The sequence below is a fragment of the Onychomys torridus genome, chromosome 17, assembly GCF_903995425.1.
Source record: "Onychomys torridus chromosome 17, mOncTor1.1, whole genome shotgun sequence".
NCBI lineage: Eukaryota > Metazoa > Chordata > Mammalia > Rodentia > Cricetidae > Onychomys > Onychomys torridus.
Genome location: NC_050459.1, coordinates 31,093,051 through 31,113,037, shown reverse-complemented (window position 1 = coordinate 31,113,037; position 19,987 = coordinate 31,093,051). Strand labels below are relative to the sequence as shown.

Below are 19,987 nucleotides of genomic sequence, written 5' to 3'. Positions count from 1 at the left end.
TTGGAATTAGTCTTCCACATCCCGTGACTGACAAGCTAAAAATGTACAGCCCTCCCATCGACCCAATAATTAGATTCATCTAATCACTAATCAGTGGGGGGGGGGGAGGACTGGTTAAGTCACCAAGAGCTATAGAATGAACCCTTTGAATGTAGAGTGGAAGGCAAAGATTACCGAGCAGTTTCAACTGAACAAGATAAATGGAGAGATGCTGTTTCCTGTTCCTCTGGTGTAAACAAGGAAGCTGTCCCACTGGCCAGGCCACAACCTATATGTCCCAAGGCCACAGTTCTTTCTTCCCTTGTACTTTCCCTAGGGGAGAATTCTAGATCATAAAAGTAACTCGTTATGAATTCTTTCCAGAAATGATTTGAGATCTATGTTTGTGACATCTTACTATAAGACAAGCTAACATCTATTATTAATTGATGTACTAATTAAAGCCATACCCTCAGTTTCCATTAGCTTATTCCCTAAATTCTCCAGAGTTGGCTGTCTGGTTTTAATCAAAACCAAATGGTAGTCCAAGCTCCCGGCGTGGAGCAGCTAGGAGGAAGTCATTCAGTGGAGGCACAAAAGCAGAAAAGATAAACAGATGAGAGTTCACAAACTGTGTGTCTGGGGAAGGATGCACACTCTGCTAGCCACTTTAGAGACGTGATTGAGGGACTCGGCCATGCAGGAGGAAGCATTGCAAGTGTTTAATGTCAGCACAACTCTAACATGATCAAGATGGAGTCTGCCTTCTGCCTTTCCAGCCGTGGCTGGCTGTAACTGGAGGATCCCGACTGTAGGTAAGGCTACATGTGCTGAGACACAAACCACTGTGTTCTGTGAAGATTTCTGGGGATGGAGGAGAGGAAGAACGTGTTCTGCCTCCCAGGTTCTTGGAATTTTACTTACAGATTTTCTCAAGTCCAGGATGTAAAATTTAAGTCATTTTTTAAAGGTTCTAAACTTTAGAAGAATTACGGTATTAAAAAACTCTGAATTCGTCTGTCTTTAAAAAAAATTTTTTTTTTTTTTAAATGAGAGTTAACAGAAGTGCTCTGATCTCCACTTAGCAAAGTGGAAAAGCTGCGGAGGGGAGAGCCGCGTTTGCTTTCTGCCTTGTTTTCCATGAGCCCTGTGGGATAGGAAGGACTCTAGGACTTTCTGACGCTAGCTAATCATCTCAAGAGCTTTGACAAACTCACTTCAGTCCTGTGTAAAATCAGAGCTTCAACGCCCAGGCGGCTCTTTTCTGCCCCTCCCCTCAGCTTCGAGCAGGCTTTCTCACATGCAAACTTCTCAGAGGCAGGAAATACTTTGCAGGCAATCTGGGCCTGGTTGTGGAGGCCCCTCTCGCAAAACATCAGTCTGCATTTAGAAGACAGAAGTCACTAGGAACGCCTTGACAGGATCCGGCTTCAGCCGAGGCTCCCTCCAGCTGCAGAGGGTGTTTTTCTTAGAATCACACACTGCGTAAGGAGAACGGCTCAGAATAGAGCCGTGACCTCAGCCACGAAATGTGAACTTAGAGTCTGGGGACGCTAACAGGACTCCTCTCTTACCCTGGCTGAAGCAGCATCATGTCTTGGCAGCACAGAAACCCTTGGTCCAGGTAAGAGGCTGAGACTGTCATCTAGGAGGCAGAGTGGGAATCTTCAGCCAGCTGTTGACTGCTTTCAGAGCGGAGCCCTGAAAGCAGAAGGGGGAAATGTTTAGTCAGGAGAGAGCTGTAAGTCAAATCTTTTTAGCAAAATGTCATTTCTAAAATATGCTTCTCGTAGCTTGAGTCTCGTTCCCCATATAGAAATGTTTTGTTTTGATTTCTTTTTATTCTTAACTTAGTGGCCAGTCCATCTATAACCTTCTGCGCTGCAGATACATGGCATAGCTTGAGGCCAATGAATCTTCTCACATTGAAGCATGAAACTGTAGGGAACCCTTCCTTCTCTCTGTTTTCCCAACAAAAAGAGTGCATAACATGATAGTGGTTTTTTTGTTTGTTTGTTTGTTTTTTTCATAATGAGCCTTGAGACTATTCTGAGTCTTCCTGAAAAATGTGAAGATCAAATTGTTCAATATTGCTCCCGACTAGTTTTAATTACATATCCAATTGCTAATGTCCACTTTAGATTGTTTTTTACGAGAAGTAAAGATATACAAATTTACCAATTATTTCTGTCTTTACATATTTAGTGTCAGTTTGGGAATTTACATGTCAAAATTGGGTTTTGTTTACATGAAACTTGAATTCACTGCTCAGCTCTTATGGTCTCTGAGTAACTGAAGTCATTTGCATGTCAGTGTAATGTGTCAGTCATGTGAAATCTTAACTGACCATACGTTCATCCTTCATGTCATCATGTAGTCATTAGCACCACACTTTCAAGCTTCTAAATCGTCTTAATGATTCAATATGTGATCCATGAGTAAATAAATGTAGCAAAGATTGAAATAACCTTGAATTATAATAATAAATATGATGTTATGTTTCTGAATATTTAGAAGAAAAGAATTTTTTTGAAAACTTGTGTGGAACAACAGTTTGTAAAGAGAACAAATGTTAATACCTAGCTCCAAATCACTGAAACAAACACAAAATGTACTAAGTGGAAAATGGGGAGCAGTTTTGACAGTTGGATCATAAGAAATCAATAAGGGCTTTAGTCATAAACTTTTACAGAGTACAAGATGACCATTTGCTGTGTTAGCTAACTTAATTCTTAATTTCTAGGCTAGAGTGATTTATATTTATGCTTCTTCGAGATTGTCACCAACAATCTAAACTTTGTTAAGACTTTTAAAATATGAGGTAAACACATTTTAATATGTTGAAAATGAAATTCTGGGGCTTTAGGAGTATAGATCAGTGGTAGAGCAGTTGTCTACCATGGGCAAGAACCTGGGTTCAATTTACAGCACCAACAAGAAAAAGGAATTTTGGGCATATGTAAATTATTTAATAAAATAACTGGACAGAATGACAGTGAAAGAAAGGAAATTAAATATCATTATATCTCTGGTGTTGTCAGAGATTGCCAACAAGACTCTGAGGAATAACACTCAAAAAATGTCCTGTCCAAAGTCGCACTGCTGCCTAGTAGAGGAGATGGCAGGGAATTGCAGTCTTCTGCCTTATCTGTTATGGTCTCTACAGTTTGTCCTCAAATAATAACTATGCACAGTAAAGTATGATCTTGTCCATCTAATCAGAGGTTACCTTTCAGAAAGGAAATTGGAATTCTTCTTTTCTAAAAATTCAAATTCACCAATTAACACGATTTCTCAATGCCTAAGATTTCTTAAGAGGATTTATTATGCTTTCATCTCAGACTTTAAAGTAGTTACTTGCTTTATGACTATTTTGTTAAATCTTATTCTTACACGAAGCAAGCCAATCCATATGCTATAGTAATACTCATTTAGGGCTAGTGTTTCTTTCAAGAAAATTACCTAATTATGAACTTGCTCATTTTATATTCTTATATTCAAAGAGCATAATAAAAATCTATCCCCACCAATGACTTCCGGAAGTAATTTTACAATCCTTCTTTTATTATAATGGTCTCAAGACTCTCATAAGTTTTGCTATTATCGTAGTTAAATATTGCTACAGCTTACTTCCAATTCTAAGTGCCAATAGTCTATATGTCCATAAGAAAATGTAAGTGTGCATTCTATAATTTGTTTTCAACCTTTTTTCCCTGTATTTACTCTAAGGTTTCAATAAAATTCTTTAGTATAGTGGTCCTCAGCCTTCCTAATGCTGCAACCCTTTAATACAGTTCATGTTTTGGTGACCCCCCCAACCATAAAATTATTTTTGTGGCTACTTCACAACTGTAATTTTGCTACTATTATACACTGTAATGTAAATATCGACTATGCAACCCAGAGGGGTCGTGACCCCCAGGTTGAGAACCACTGCTCTAGTGTCATACTCTGCACCTCTTTTACATTATGTAAGGCCTGACCAGAACAGCATCAAATGAGGGGGTTGGCTATATCTGCATCATACATCCTTTCTGACAACATATATGTGCTGTAGCAGTGTGCTTTCCCAGAGAAAGCTTTTCCCATAAAACTAAAATGTTCTGTTTCTGATGGGTGCCTTTTCCTTAGGTCAGGAGTTCTCAATCTTCCTAATGCTGTGACCCTTTAATACAATTCCTCATGTTGTGGTGACCCCAATTATAAAACTATTTCATTGCTATTTCATAACTTTACTTTTGCTGCTGTTATGAATCGTAATGTAAATATGTTAAATATTTATGTTAATTATAAGCAGGATATCTGATATGCAATCCCTGTGAAAAGGCAGTTTGGACCCCCAAATGCAATGCAACCCACAGGTTAAGAACCACTGCCTTAAATATATATATATATATATATATATATATGGGGCTGGTTTGCTTTTAGTTTAGGGGTTTGCTAATATTAACACGTACAATGCTAAAATCTCTCCCCCACAGCCATCACAGTGCATTACAATAACCTGGGTACCTCACCTCATGATCGTAAGAGTCTAATGAACAGAGAACATTGATTATTTCTGTGTTCTGAAGGACATTCTCATTCATAGAAAGCAGACTTCCTTAGCCCTTTGCAAACCTTTCCATACCATACACCTTGTTGCTAGTTCCTAGGGTAAGCTTAATCTTATTTACTGATAAGTGGATTCATGAACCTAAAATTGGTCTGAAATGGGTCATTTCTGAGACGTCTACTGTTTGTTTGTTTGTTTGTTTATTGGTTTCTTCTTGGAAAGTGAAAAAAATGGTATTGTCTTGCAATGAGAAAACTCTTTTTACAATGATTTTAATATATGGGGTTCTGGGTAATAAATTACCTATGGTTGACTCATAGGATTTTTTAAAGCATAAAGATCACCGTTTCTGACTGTGGACAACTCTAACTCTCTTGACTTGCAGGCATCTTTACCCACCAGACCATTCTTTCTGTAGTTCAGGAGGGTGCCCCACCCCATCTGCTTGCAATACCATGCAAACTCTGCTCTCACTGAAGCTCTTTGGGTTCCATATTTTCCTTATTCCCCTCCATAGCTAGCTGCATTGCATAGTTAAGTTTGTGATTTTGAGTAAAAAGTAAATAGGGAAAAAATATCAACAACTATACATGGGAGTAGTTCCTTGAAGCCAAAGATTTAAACCAAACAAACTTAAAGAGAAATGACCCTCTTGATCAGCTTTAAAGTATTATGGTACTATGGTACTATAGATCTTCTCTGGCTTTAAACTGCCTGTCAGCTTAAGAGTTTTGAGAAGTGCATGGGCTTAGTTTTCAAAGAAGTTTTACAAAATGAAGGCAAACTATAGACATTGAAATTTGACTTGAAGGAAGTTGGCTTTACTCAATAGATAAAAAGGAACTTATATACATGACCTTGAAAAGTTTATACATGACCCTGAAAAGAATTGGCAGGGTTGCAAATGAAGGAGCAAAATTTTAAATATGAGTGCAGCATACAGATATCATCATAAGAAGTTTCCCATTAGCTGAGATGAATGAGTAGAAAGGACAGCAAGGGTCGGTTACATGTTTCAAGCGATTCTATTGTATGAATGCAATCCAGGTAAATCAAAGAGAAATTGGAACAACCAATTGGAGGGGCAAAAAAGAGGAAGATCAGAGACCAAGTTTAGGAAGTTTATTTCATTCTCAGCAACTAAAAATATCTCCAACTCACTAAGGACTGTCAATACCGGTTTGTCAGTGAATTGTGGAACGGATCGGGAACAAAGGGGAAAGAAGAGGAAAAGAGGGTTGCAGAATGTTAATGTGTGAGAGTTGGACTTTTACCCTATTCCATGGACATCCTGAAATGACAGAGTAATACTTGTTAAAGGAGAAGAAAAATAAGTGGTTGGCAGAAGTCATCAGAAGCTGAGGCCAGAGGTTAACAACACTCTTACAAAATGACATTACAATTCATTAAGATCCAGAAGTACGAGCTTCCAGAAATAGTTTGAAATGAAAGCTTACATGAGGCCAGCATGAGGGAAGTGAGTGGCTTTTCCAGTTCACTCAGGACAGGATAATGAAAGGATCATAAAGGATCCAGAACATTGACTCTGAATCCATCTCTGCTCCTTGATGCTCCTCGATTCGAATCACCATGATGCACATTTTTATCTAATGCAGCCACACTGAAATAACATGAGCTGGCAAGAGGGTAATTCCAATGCATACTCAGCTATGATTCTGCAGCTGGAGGAATCCTCATGAAATCATCTCTGGCTTCTCCTCCTCCTCTCCCCACATCAGCACCACTTTGCATCTAATGGGTGCCTGAAATGTGCCTTCGATTAAGTGCTCTATTTATCCTTTTAAGTCATATTAACTCATTATTATATGGTTATCAGTTTTTCATGACTCTCATTGTAGATATGGAGAAAACAAGGTTCAAATTATTTAAGAAACAACTAAAATCTCCAGGGGAAAATATGCTTTAATAGATGTCTTGTCTACAAATACATACACAGAGAGAAAGAGAGAGAAGCGGAGGGTGTGTGTGTGTATCTGCCTACTGAAGTGTTACTTAACCTTTACCTAGATACTTAGTTCTCTCGGTATTTCTCTTTATAAAATTGAGCGATGACAGTAATTTTATAGGGTTTTTGTATTATTACAAGTATGACACACTAAGTAGAGTACCTGGTCCATTTTGTGTGTCTGATAAATGGAATCTTTTTTTTATAATTACTATTCTCCTTATCATCAGAAGTTTCTAATGTCTATAATATTACATCGATATCTAGAAAACCATCCACTGACAAAAATTGGCTCAAACGTGTATCCATAGATAGATCACTAAGATGAAATTATACATATTACATACAGCAGGCAAAAGTTGAAATCTAAAGTGCTGGCCCTTGACAGGATACTGAGCAGCAGGGAGAGATGAATTCCCATGAATTTCTTCTTGATTTCAGCAAAGGTTGTGCCTGAGGAACAGCTAAAGGCTCAGTTTCCTGTGCTCTCCTGGTTGTCTAAGCACCTGTGTCGATGGTGCTGCATTCACTGTATCTCTTATACACTGAGTTATGGCTATTTCTACTGCAAGAGACTTCCTAGAAATGATAACCAAGCTAAAAATAAAGTGGCCACTTGAAGCCAAGCCTCATCGCACTATGATGATGATAAAGCATTATAGCCCATTGGACAGAAATATCTTTTTATAAAGAGACAAAACTACATGTTGCTGGTGAATACTAGTCAAAGGTGAGGAGGGACAAGTTGCAATCATCAAGCTTAACTCTAAACTCTTCCTTATTGCATGAAAAATTGCATCTGAAACAAGTTCAAGGTAAGGTCACTGATATGAGACATCCTAGAACAGCCATCTATAATGAGATCTGGTTTCTTTTTCTGGGGTGTAGGAATGTATGCAGACATAATATTGTGTACATAATAAATAAATAAATCTTTAAGATATATATCTGATATAAAGGTGTCTCAACCTGCAAGCCGAGAACCACTGTTCTAGCAAAAGGGCTCCTGTAAAGTTACCATCGATTGAGTTCATTTTCAAATTCAACTAAGGCACAGCATGTGTCTAAGTATTTACATAGGAAGGGAAATGCATGGAAAGCCACCAAAATGCAGGTGTCTGGGAAGTACTGCTTCCACAAGGCATATTGCCCCTTGTGATTGTTAATTCTGGGATCTCATTGAAGCTACATGCTCCCAGAACTGTCTGCATGATAGCAGGGAAAATATGAAATGTTCCAAGATTTCTTCAAATTACGTGTGGGATGCTTACGAAAAATGTTAGGAGAGTTTACAAAACTGGCCACCCTGAGCTCTAAAACGGGTATGAGGCAAATGTCACTAGGTCTCAACTCCTCCCTGCAAGGAAATTAGACCCTGCTCAGGAGCCTGAAGGTAAAAACAGGGCATTTCAAAAATAATAGCTTGTCATTTTGCAACACCCTGTTCTTTTCCAATGGGTAGCCTTCTAGTCGATTGAAAGGGTTAATTTTGAAATTTTCCTAGTTCCTGGAGTAAGTCTATTCTGAGAGCAAAGGACATGGAAAGGCTTTCCAAGTCCAGGAGAAGCGCCAAAGCATGCATTAAATAAGTTACTAGTTTTAATTTGGGTGCCTACTTTGTTTTCCTTCCAAAAACCCAAAATTAACAGCTATGACGAAGAATCTCTTGGAAACAGTGATGGGCTATTTAATCTCCTGTCTTAGGTGGCTTATTTTATAATTTACTAAAGTTATGTTTTTGAGGCTCTCCAGACATAGAGACACGGAAGCCATCTCATACATTGTATTTTTAGCTTTATGAGGCAATTTACCAATAAAGATTCTTAACAAGAGTTTATGTTTCTTACTAATGGCTAATGAGGCATAATGAATGCATTCTGCATTAAGGTATGTGACAATAAGTGGGCTGAAGTTCTTTGTCATGGGGGTTACCCCATGACATTTTCCCTCTTCTTGATTACATACCCATTGATATTACTGTTGGTACAGTCTTGTTTTTGCAGCCGTTTCTAGGAGAGATTGTTTCACGGCAGATTTCCTGGTATCGTGAGTCCCACAATCTTTCCAGCCCCTCTTCAACAATGTTCCCTGAGCCATAGATGTAGGAGCTGTAGTGTAGATGTATCTGTTGTAGCTAGGCTCCACATGGTCTGTTGATCTCTACAATGTGTCCAGTTGAGGTTTTCTGGGATGGTATGACTGCTGGGTTCAGAGAGTTAAACCCTCCCAGAGATGAATCCCCTTATAGGTTGTCCAATGATGATTGGTGAACCTTAAAAACATGAGCACACAAACAACAAATATGGACTCAGCGGGTTATATTTATATATTTGTGTACACACACAAATGTAATAAATATAATCAAATAAAAGAGGATATCAACTTGAGAGTCAGTGAGACATGGGAAGGAGCTGAGAGAGGAGCTAGGTGGAGGGTAAAGGAGGGGGAATCAATGTCATTCTATTTCAATTAAAGAAATTTTAAAATAATAATTATATGAAGTACATAGGAAATGGTTCTGTGAGAGATTAAGGTATAAATGGCTGTTAACATAAGGACATCTTCCCAACATCATGTGGACATAAGTCTTTGCATTCTATACTGAAACATTTTCTCTCCTACAACCCAATTCTACCTTTCTCTAACTTTGGATTCAGTGATGTGACTACCTATGAAGAAAGCACTAATTCTTTTACTGGAAGTTGGCTGCCTTGTGAGACTCCTAGAAATTCTGCTTAGGAACATGTTGTTACCTTTATTGTTTATGTACTTACACAAAGGATTAAGAAAAAAAAATCCTATCTGCTATTAGTTTTCTCTGAACATAAGCATTTTGCCTAAATTATTTCAGTATGGTCCTGAAAGGCATTCCTCTTCATTTTTTTCCAGTGGGCAGATGTGACAAAAGTCATAATCTGGATAATTCCTGCTTTAACACATTCATCAAGAAAACCCGCCTCTGTTCTCCACACTCATGCTCTGTGATAAAGACTTAACTTTGACATTAATGAGTGTGCACTCGAAGGACTTATTTAAAGTGCAATTACGTCTGTGTCTACACCGATGTCTACTTGGCTTTTCTAATTTGATGAAGAGTGTGGGGAGCAAGGACTGTTTACAGATGTGACTCCCATGTCACCTCCACCCTCCACGCTGGCACATGATGCTGTCTGGCTGGAGCTTGCACAGGTGTGCATGCTGCCACAGCTGCTGTCGATTTATAAGTACAACTTGTCTGTCGGGGTCCGGAAAACACTGTTTCCTTACCAGTTGTCTACCACCTCTGGCTCTTGCAGTAATTCCATCTCTTCTTCTCTGATGACCTTTGAGCCTTGTCGGGAAGGAATGGGATATAGATGTCCCATTTAGGGCTGAGCACTCCATGGTCTTTAGTCTTTTATTCTATGAAGCAAAACCAATTGGTGTTTACTATCTCAATGACAATCTGGTGTCAAAGAAAGTACTTCTTCTCTGATTAGTGTTGAGAATATTTTAGAATAATAATAAGTCATTAGTAATCAGTTTAATTACTACGTCCATTTCTCAGAATAATAGTATTAGGTTCTGTCCTAAGCCCCAGAAGCAGAACTAAGTATGGGTTTCGTCTTGCAGAGTGGCACTGAAATCCAATCAGAAAGTGGTTGGTTACTTCCATGATATTTATGCCACTGTTGAATATCTAATCAGGACAGTACTATATTATAGCTCAGTGGGTGCACAGTAGGGTAAAACTGTTGATGACTTTTCTCCTGTAGTCAAATGCATAACCTTTCAGCACTATAAAAGTTAGACAATAAGAATGAAGATTCCACACCAATTAACAGCTTGATTTCTTCATGTTCTATGAGTCTAGTTATGTAGCATCTTTAGCAATGTAGTCTTACCATCAAATTCTGGAGGACAACCAAAAGCAGTAGCAAGAACCTGTAATATTTGGAGATCTAAGAGAACCCACCAGCCAACAACTTCAAAAAAGATAACACAATTTCTGTTACTGAGCTTTTTATTTGCTAGCCTGTGGTATCTAGTAAGGATATTGTCCATCCCCATATCCCGTTATAGAGTAATTCTATTTAAACTCTTTTTATATATGTACAGGTACACATTTTAGGAAGCTTTTAAAGCAATAGATTTTTTCTTATATCCAAATAAAATCATATTCTATGTTTTATTGTTTATTTCTTCTGATATTTATAGCCACATTTCTAAACAGTAATAGAAATTTATAATATAATGTATTTTCCATTTTAGAAAGTATCCCTTAATTTTTACTATAAAAAATAAGGACCTTCCTCCATTTCCTCCAATATCTCTGACTCCACCCCTCACAAAGCCCTATGCTTTAAAAATGATTATTTCCCATTGTATTTAGTTTTATATTTTTGAGCTAGTATTGATTATTTGTGCTATTTTCACTATGTAAATAGCATGCAGATTATCCAGGTAGTATATATGATTGCATTTCCTTTCTGATAAAACTGTTTTTCCTAGAGATAATAACCCAGTTCCTCTAATATTCCCTGTAATTCTTGCTATTAATAATTTTCTATATAAATTGTCTCTCATTATTATACAATTCCTCTCAGTGTACACATTTACATTTCCTTTTAAAGATGTTTTTCTTAGAGCCAATTTTTACAGAAACTTACTATATGAATTTCCATCATAGAAATTCTATTGCACAGACATTTACACTGAATTCTTGGCTTTCTTGTTGCCTTGTCTATCTCTCTAGTCACTTCTGAAAATATATTTTAAAGCAGAAACAAATTCCAACCCAAGATTTTAAAGGCATCTTTGCTTGCCATCTTATTTCTAGTGTTCATTCTGAGAAACCTGACACCATCTTCATTCAGAATTCCTCTACTACAATCTTCTATTTCTCTGAAAGCATTAAGGATATTTTATTTATGTAACCCACATTCTGAAATTTCACAGTGATGCTTCTGAATGTACTCATTTTTATTCTTTTCTTCTACCATTTTGTCCATGATTCTCTTTGCTCTAAAGACTTCATCATTAGTCCCAGAAGGTGGTCTGTTTTCTTAATTAGCACCCAGAGGGATGGAGAGGTAGTTCAGTAGTTAAAAGTAGGTATAACTCTCTCAGAGTTCCCAACTTTGGTTCTCAGCACCCACATCAGGTGACTCACAATTATCTGTAGCTCCAGTTGGATTTAACTCTTCTGGCTTCTGTGGATGCTAGCAGTCAAATGTGCACACACACTTCAAAAATTTTTTAAAAAGAAATCTTAAAAAGATATCACACAGAATAATGGACCTTACTAGGAACCATTCACACATGCATATGATGTACTTTGCTGGTATTTTTCTTAGAAAAAAAGATTCCCGCCAGTTTTTATGAAGTGCTCCTAAGGAATGATCACTTCTCTGTGGTTTTTGAAATTAAAATAATTGCTAATGAATTTTAAAATTCAAATAATTTTCCAGCATTTGTCACTGCACCCATTACCTTTCCCAAAGGGTGTCCTAGAATAGTAAGTCTCTGGAAGCAGAGGAAAGATTTCTTCCACCAAGTAGGACACGCTATCAAACTTACCTTTGGGCTTAGATGTTTGTAGAGACAGAAATTGAACCAAAGATTTCATCCTCCAAGGATTTATCTAGTGCATCTACCATACCCAACATCACTCTCTATTCTATTAAAGAAGAAAGAGAGGCAAGGAAAAGGACAGCAGAAGAATGATGTTCCCAACTGGTGTGAGAGTTTTCACAATATTCATATCCATCAATGATGCTACTATGTTTTGTTTATATGAATATCTTGCATAAAATTAAAAGGTGCAACCAAAAGGTCAGAATATAATATCTGCATTTATATTCTCTACATTCAGTACAATGTCTATCATTCTTTAAGTAGTAAACGAGGATTTAATAGTGATTGTTCTTGTACTACTCTCCACTAGATACTACCACACACTGTTCCAGCCACAGGGACTTTCCTTATGCCTCCTCCTCCTCCTCCTCTTCCTCCTCGTCCTCCTCCTCCTCCTCTTCCTCCTCCTCCTCTTCCTCCTCCTGCTCTTTCTTTTTCTTCTTGTATCATGTAGAACTGACAATAATCAATAAAGTTTCTTCTAACTGGAAAAGCAAATTATAAACTGTGTGTGTGTTTCAGAAGTAAATGTAAACTACAGTGTGAGGATTTAACATGACAGATTGATCAGCAATTCTCAAACTAGAATGTCTCCACTTCTCATTTTTAGATACTATAATGTTCGATGGTGCTTAATTCTAACTTATATGAGATGTTTATGTTAAGGAGTTTTACAAAATTACCCAAACAATAAGTTTGAAATCACTTCCTGTCTACACATGCTATGCAATAGTACTACAGAAAGTGGCTTTGAATACCTCATGAGGATTTTCTAGGACATATGCATGACTAGAAGTGTAGAGTCCCTAGGAACATGGGCACAGTGGTGCTTGAACACATGTATTTCAGAAGTAAAAATCCCCATGGAAATTTACTTCATAAAATCAACACCCTAGAATGACCTACACTTTTCCAGACCCTCCATCCAAATCCTCAGCAGCTGAGCTCATTTTGAATAAAACTGCATGAAAAGGATTAGGAAAGAAATGTAACATAAATGTGTGGAATAGTGGTCCCTGGTTTCGAAGATAATTTTAAATAAAACAACTGGGGATAGACTCCCTTAGGGAAAGTCAGGCTTTTTAAAAAGAATCCATCTTACAGCATGGGTTTAGTCAGTTCAGATAATTTAGAAAACTGGGCTGGTGTGCTCAGATGCAGTGCCATTAACTCAATGCTTCTATTTATTAATAATTTCCCTGGCTTTAAGTGGAAGATTTAACTACGAAATTTAAAAGAAACTGGATTTAAATAAGAATTGTGCATAGGAAAGATGATAGAGGTGAAATACTTTAGGCCACAGACTATGGAATAGTGTTGAAAATATAATGATGTTGTCCATAATAATAAGTAGGAAATATTTTAGACAGCATAGGGTCATAAAATGATTTTAAAATACTCTGAAAACCTAGATTAGAAATGAGGGCAGAGTTACACTATAATGAACCTAACTAATTTACAATCCCTGTGTGTGTAGTTAAATCGTCTCAGAATTTGTTAAACTACCACACTTCAATATGACAGAAACACTTACCTACTTGCCATGGCTGAGTAGAATAAGTTAAAACTTTCATATGCTCTTAGAAGAAAAAAATACTGTGTATTGATTTTTCAGATTCAGCTCAAAGTTTCTGAGGAGCTCAAAGAACTGTGTTGCTCCTTAGTGAAAGAAATGAAACCAGAATTCAAACTCAACCTAAACATAAATGGGGCTTAGGAATGACACAGTAATACCACTTGGCATTTCTTAAGTTAGCCTGTTCCTTCTACACTGGATAAAAATAAAGAAAAGAAAGCATCTAAAACAGAACCACCCTATTACAAGCCAAATTTGCCCATGAAAGCAGAAATATTCCGGCCTGCATCTGAGTCTTTTTTCCACTTTCCATAGCCTCCCACACTATAATGACTTATGCATGGAATTCAGAGGCTTTATATTTTTCTTCTCAGTGCAAGGTGAATGCCAACATGGAAAATGTGAATGATGGCCATTTTCAAAGATGGCCACAAACCTCGGAAGGAACCAAAAAGTATCCAGAAGGATATTTGGTCCTACCAAGGTACCAAAATGCTAACACATCTTAATTCCATCCATCTTTATAGGGTGTGACTATTTACCTTTCTAGCATGTGCTTAGTTAGAATAACTTGAAATTTTTGGTGCGGAGTCAGAGTCCTTTTCAAAAGATGGGATTGAAGCCAGCCTCGCAGTTAATCTGGTTTATGGCTCAGGGCAACATTCTATGCTGGCAGTTCCTGTGCAGAGCAGAAACTAAAAACTGTCTGCTCTTTCAGTGAGATTTTTCATTCACAGTCTAGTAATGTGTTTTCACTGTAGATTGACATTTGAGTTAGTCAATTCTAGAAAGCTGACTTTAACATGGATATGACTTGTTTCCTTTAACTAGTATAAATAATTCAAGACAGAGGATGCAGACCTGAAAAGTTCTTACATTTTGTCCTTTCCTTACATGTGATTTTGTTGTTTGCTTAAATCTGTATGGTCCAAATTCTAACAGAAATGTACGAACATCTTTACAAGGAAAGAGAGTAAGGCTTGAGTATTTGAAGACTTGACCTAATTGTCTTATTATGTTCACATCTCCTTTTTGGTTCATATGAATTGCTTCATGGGGGGGGGTAGAGTTCATACATAGTAAAAACATGAGGAAAGAGGATGATGAAGGTTAAAATATCATAATTCTGTGGAGACAATGAACTCCACTGGTTATTTGAGCCTGTGAAAGCTCAATCTAATTTAAAACATTGGCTCATATCCTAGGTCTATTGCTTTGAATACATATATATATATGGCTTCAACAATATTTCCATGATATTAGTAATGGCAGGAAATGAATATATGGATAGAAGTATCTATCCTAAAACCTTATAACGTAATGCATCATACTCTCTTATTCATGAATTGTGAGTTAATATGAACTAAACTGTATTATTCTGCTTTCCTGTTATACCCTGGGGTAGAGACATCCTGGTCGCTAGAACCAGTATGAGTTCTTTTACACACTAATGTATTACATATGCTGTCTCTGTTGCTCAAGTTTGCAGGACCAGTTCCCTGGTGGCCTTTGTTTCAATTCAAACCAAACAGCAAATCAATTTCCTTAATGGCTTTTGTTCACAAAAGTAAATCAGGAAAGCATGCAAAGCCAGAGCAAAAAGTTAATTTTTCCAGTGAATTTTATTAAGTATTGCAATTCAAATATTTTCTTAATGGAGCTTAAAATGTTTTGGTACTTATATCTTCATTCACTAATAAACCAGCCCAATTGTTTTTTTTAAGTACTGATAAGGTTTCACTAAAAATACTAAATGCAGATTTTTCTCTAATATTAGACTGATTCTGAGAAACAAAACCATTAAGTCTATGAAGCAAAGGCTTTGTATCATTTCCTACCTCTGTTTAATAGCACAGATTTACATTCTTTGCCATGAAATATTATTACCTTGGAAATGTATCTATAACAGCATATTTTCAAATTTTTTAACAGGTGACAAAATGGCAGAACACACTCTCTTCCTTGATCCATGAATTCAAAATCATCTTTGGTCAATTTCCATCCCAGGTGAGCATCATACAGAATGCATCTCTTTGTCTGTTGTTAAGCTATGGCGATATGTCTGTAGCTATCAGAAAAAGGAGCTGGGAAGAGCATGTGGCCCAACAGACTGGACAGCCCTTTAATTCTGATGAGTATGACATAGCATGTCATCACGGACTGGCATCCGACAGCTTGCAGGCAAGTATGGAAAAAGATGCAACCTTAAATGTGGACCAGAAAGAGAAGTGTGCCTCTCTACCAGACTGCTGTTGTGGGCCAGAGCCTAGAGACTTTCCTGGGAGGCCAATGGGTCACATTTCACAGGAGGTGGATGAAAGTGGCAGCCAGGAAGGAGACGAGCAGTTTCTGTCTCTGGAAGCCAGCACAGAGACATTAGTGCATGTTTCTGATGAGGATACTGATTCTGATCTCCACCTTACCAATGAGGCACAGATTTCAACTCCCCAAAGACATGAAAGAGACAACCAACAGACTGTTGAAGGAGCGGGCTCCTTCATGAAGACATTGTCCATCAGGCAAAGTAACCAAGACTCATATAACTCCTGGAGGAAGGCTGATGGAGCCAATGTCTCTACAGCAGAAGAAAGTAGGAAAAGGCAAGGTGTTGGTGCTGTAAGTAAAAGCCTGGATCTTTGTAAAAATATAAGTTCAGGTGAAACAAAAGATGTACCCAAAGTCAATACATTCAGTTCTTTGAACATAGAAGATACTGTACCTGAGACACAGCTGCTTAATTCTGCGGTAATTGCTCAACAACGAAGGAAACCTGACTTCTCTAAAGAGGAACAGGAAAAAACATGCCACCATGCAGTAGAAGAAGAGTTCTTGGCTGCTCCTGGTGCAGACAGAGGGCTGCCATTATTAAAAGCAGATTTCGGAAGCTGCCTTCTGCAGCCTCCTTCCTGCCCCGGTGGAATGTCAGCAGAAAATGACCTGGAAAAGACTGGGTCCTCAGAACATCAAAACAACAGCCCTCTCAAGGTCAACACAGACCATGGTATGCAGTGTTTACACTTAAGGGGCCCAGTGACCACCCAGGAGACCATAGACAATCAGGTCAGACTGCGCAAAAGAAAGGTAAGCCTCACGCATATATCATCTGGCTTTCGAAATGTTGGTAAATATCCTTATTTTCATTACTTACGAATTTGCTTTGGCTGAAAAGGCTACACAGATGTTTAGTTTAGTTTTGTTTTGATCCTGTTATGTAGCCCATACAATTTAAAGACCATTCACTTGATAAGATTATGGAGATATGTGAGAGTTGACATACAATGATCTTACTATTTCACTAATGACATTGTGTTGGTTTGCGGCTTTTGTTGTTGTTGTTGTTTTTGTGTGTTGAGACAGGGTTTCCCTGTGTAGCTTTGTGCCTTTTCCTGGAACTCACTTGGTATTCCAGGCTGGCCTGGAACTCACAGAGATCCATCTGGCTCTGCCCTCTGAGTGCTGGGATTAAAGGCGTGCAGCGCCACCACCGCCTGACCTGGTTTGCGGCCTTTTAAGATGTGTCAAAATAGGAATCAGCATGGCTTGCTTTCCTTGGAATTTAGCAGCCACCACAGCCTGCTGCTTTGTAATTCATGGCCTTCTGAAAAGTGACATGTAAGTCTTATGAGAAAGAGTGAAATGTACTTAATTTTGTCTCATTCACATGGCCTTGTTTTCTCTTCCTGTCCAAAGCATGTTCGGTCACTTCCACTCACATATTTAAAAGAAAAACAAGCAAACAAACCAAAACAATCTCAGGGGTTAAGGGCATACAGTCCTCTTCCAGAGGACCAGAGTTCAATTCCCAGCACCCATGATGAGTGGCTCGCCACTGGCTGTGATTCCAGCTCCAGGGCATGCCATGCATTCTCCCAGCCTCTGTGGGCCACTGCGCTAATCTGCAAATACCTACATGCAGATGCACACACATACACAGAATTTAAAAGTATAATAACTCTTGAAAATTTAAAATAATCCTTTCCATGTGGAAAGGCAATACCTCACATGTACTTTAAATGTTACTCAAGTATATCCACTATCAATAGGCACACCATTATGTCTTTTCCTTGAAAATGGCCAATACATAATATTAATTTTTATTTTATAGCAAGGCCCCTTTTAAGGAATCTAAGGATCCCCCTAAGGAATCTTCCAGATCAGAAAGTACAGAGGTCGCCCTACACGAATGAGTCAGCGTTGAGCTCTTATTCAAGATTGCAGACTTCCTTTATGTATATTTTTAAACCTACATAAACTGATGGAAATCTGGCAGTTTCTTCTCCAGTCACTCTTCTGCTGCAGTCGAAGAATCCCTGAAGGTTGGAACACTTCGTGGAGTAAAAATTTTTTAAAAGATACTTTTATTCTCCTCTCCTGATGTAATCTTAATCTATAAATTCACATTTACAAAACAGAAAATAGATATTCTTCATTCTGTTGAACTGGGCTACCCACCTACTGTTTGAGAGTGACATTTTCCAAGTTTCTCTTATTTCCATAAACTGTAGTTTTCATTAACAAACGAGATCAGTAATGTATCACTAGTTCATTTCACTGAACTCAAGGGCATTACTGCAGATGTCAATATGCTCAGCCTGTATACCAACAACATTCTCTGCCTCTGGCAAACGTTCCCTTCCTTATGTAAGTTGAATTAAAATGTCAGTGCTCCATTACATTGTTATGATTGGAATGCTCAGGTCCCATTTCCAGAAATTTCCATATGTCCTACCAAATCTGTTGGAGAGAATGCAATAATGACACAAGACAATATTAACTGACTTATGGCATAGCTCCCTAAAATAAGACAAATCTGGCCCCACTGCCTACCAACACATTGAACATTCCTGCAACATATGCTCATGGTTGGCCATTGATATCAATATGAGGAATGCCGGAAGGAATCTGCTCCTCAACATACTGCTAAAGGCTGCACTTTGAAGGCTGTCGTTATATCTCATTTGCAAGTTCTAATTTAAATTTTCTATTTTAAGCATTTCAACACCCCAAAGTGTTGCAGCATTAAAACCTTTTGGCTTGCCTCGGAATGAGAAGATTAAATGCAAACATTTAGCTCAAAATTCACTATGGAAAGTGTGACTAAGACAGAAACCATTAGAATTAAAATGTGTAATAACTGTTGTTTTATCTGTTACTAATGAGGGTTAAATAACTATGAATTGAAAATCAGCTCAAATTGTGCCAAAATAAACAAATGTATACACAAAACAACATGTACAGAGATATTTACTAAAACTAAAAACTAAAGGAAACAGCCTAAATTTTGATCAGCATATAGGCCACTATTATGGACTGTGCAGAATGCTATACAGCCATTAAGGTCTTGGAGTGAAGGGCTTGAGGAGATGGCCCAGTCAGTAAAGTGTTCAGTGGACAAGCAGGAAGAACTGAATTTGATTTCCCAGAACACATGTAGAAAGCTAGATGTGGCAAGACATACCTTAACCCCAGCACTCAAGGGCCAGAGACAGTGGGATCCACAGGCTTGCTGGCCAGCCCATCTAGCCAAGTGATAATGTCAGGGTCAATGAGAGACCCTGTCCCAAAAATAAAATGGAGAATTGGGGCTGGAGAGATTGTTCCGTGGTTATCTCAGGGGACCTGGGTTCAATTTCCAGCACCCACATGTGGTCTCACAACCATCTTTAACTCCAGTCCCAGTGGATTTAGTGCCTCTTCCAGCCTCCATGAACACCAGACATGTACTTGGTGCACATACATACATGCAGGCCTAACACCCACACACACACAGAGACACACAAAATAAAGTTGAAATTAAAGAAAAGAAAAGATGGAGAGTGATAGAGAAAAACACTCAGCATCAGCCTCTGGCCTCTACATACACGTACACCCTTACACTCATACGCATACACATAAACAGAGAGATACAAGAGCACATGCACACACACACACACACACACACACACACACACACACACACAAGATGAAGTGAAAATCATGGCGCTCATGTTAAAGATATCTACAGTATTGTTCATCTGGAAAAAAAAATGTCAAATTAGTAAGTACAGTGTATTCCACTTTGAGTGAAAAATATATCTGTATGTTTGGAAATTAATAAAACTATATGTTATATTCTTAGTCAGTGCCCTGTTGCTGTGAAAGAGACTGCATCCTTAGCCTACCTAACCAATGAGCTTTGAGGCTAATAAGGTACTTTTGAGCTTAAATATGTTAAAATAGTCCATGGAATTGAAATTGAAACCATGAAATACAAAGGAAACAAAGAGAATTGCAAGCACACATTAGTGAATGAGCC

General features: G+C 38.0%; 1 protein-coding gene across 1 annotated transcript in view; it reads left to right on the top strand.

The window, feature by feature from the left end:
• Positions 1-1,250: 1,250 nt before the first annotated feature.
• The window catches only part of Dlc1 (DLC1 Rho GTPase activating protein), a 376,108-nt gene continuing 357,371 nt past the window's right edge, over positions 1,251-19,987 (top strand). The window contains exons 1-2 of the mRNA XM_036166511.1: positions 1,251-1,603; positions 15,625-16,773. Of these exons, the coding sequence (XP_036022404.1) occupies positions 15,751-16,773 (1,023 nt within the window). The 5' untranslated portion in view covers positions 1,251-1,603; positions 15,625-15,750. The remainder of the gene's footprint in view (positions 1,604-15,624; positions 16,774-19,987) is intronic.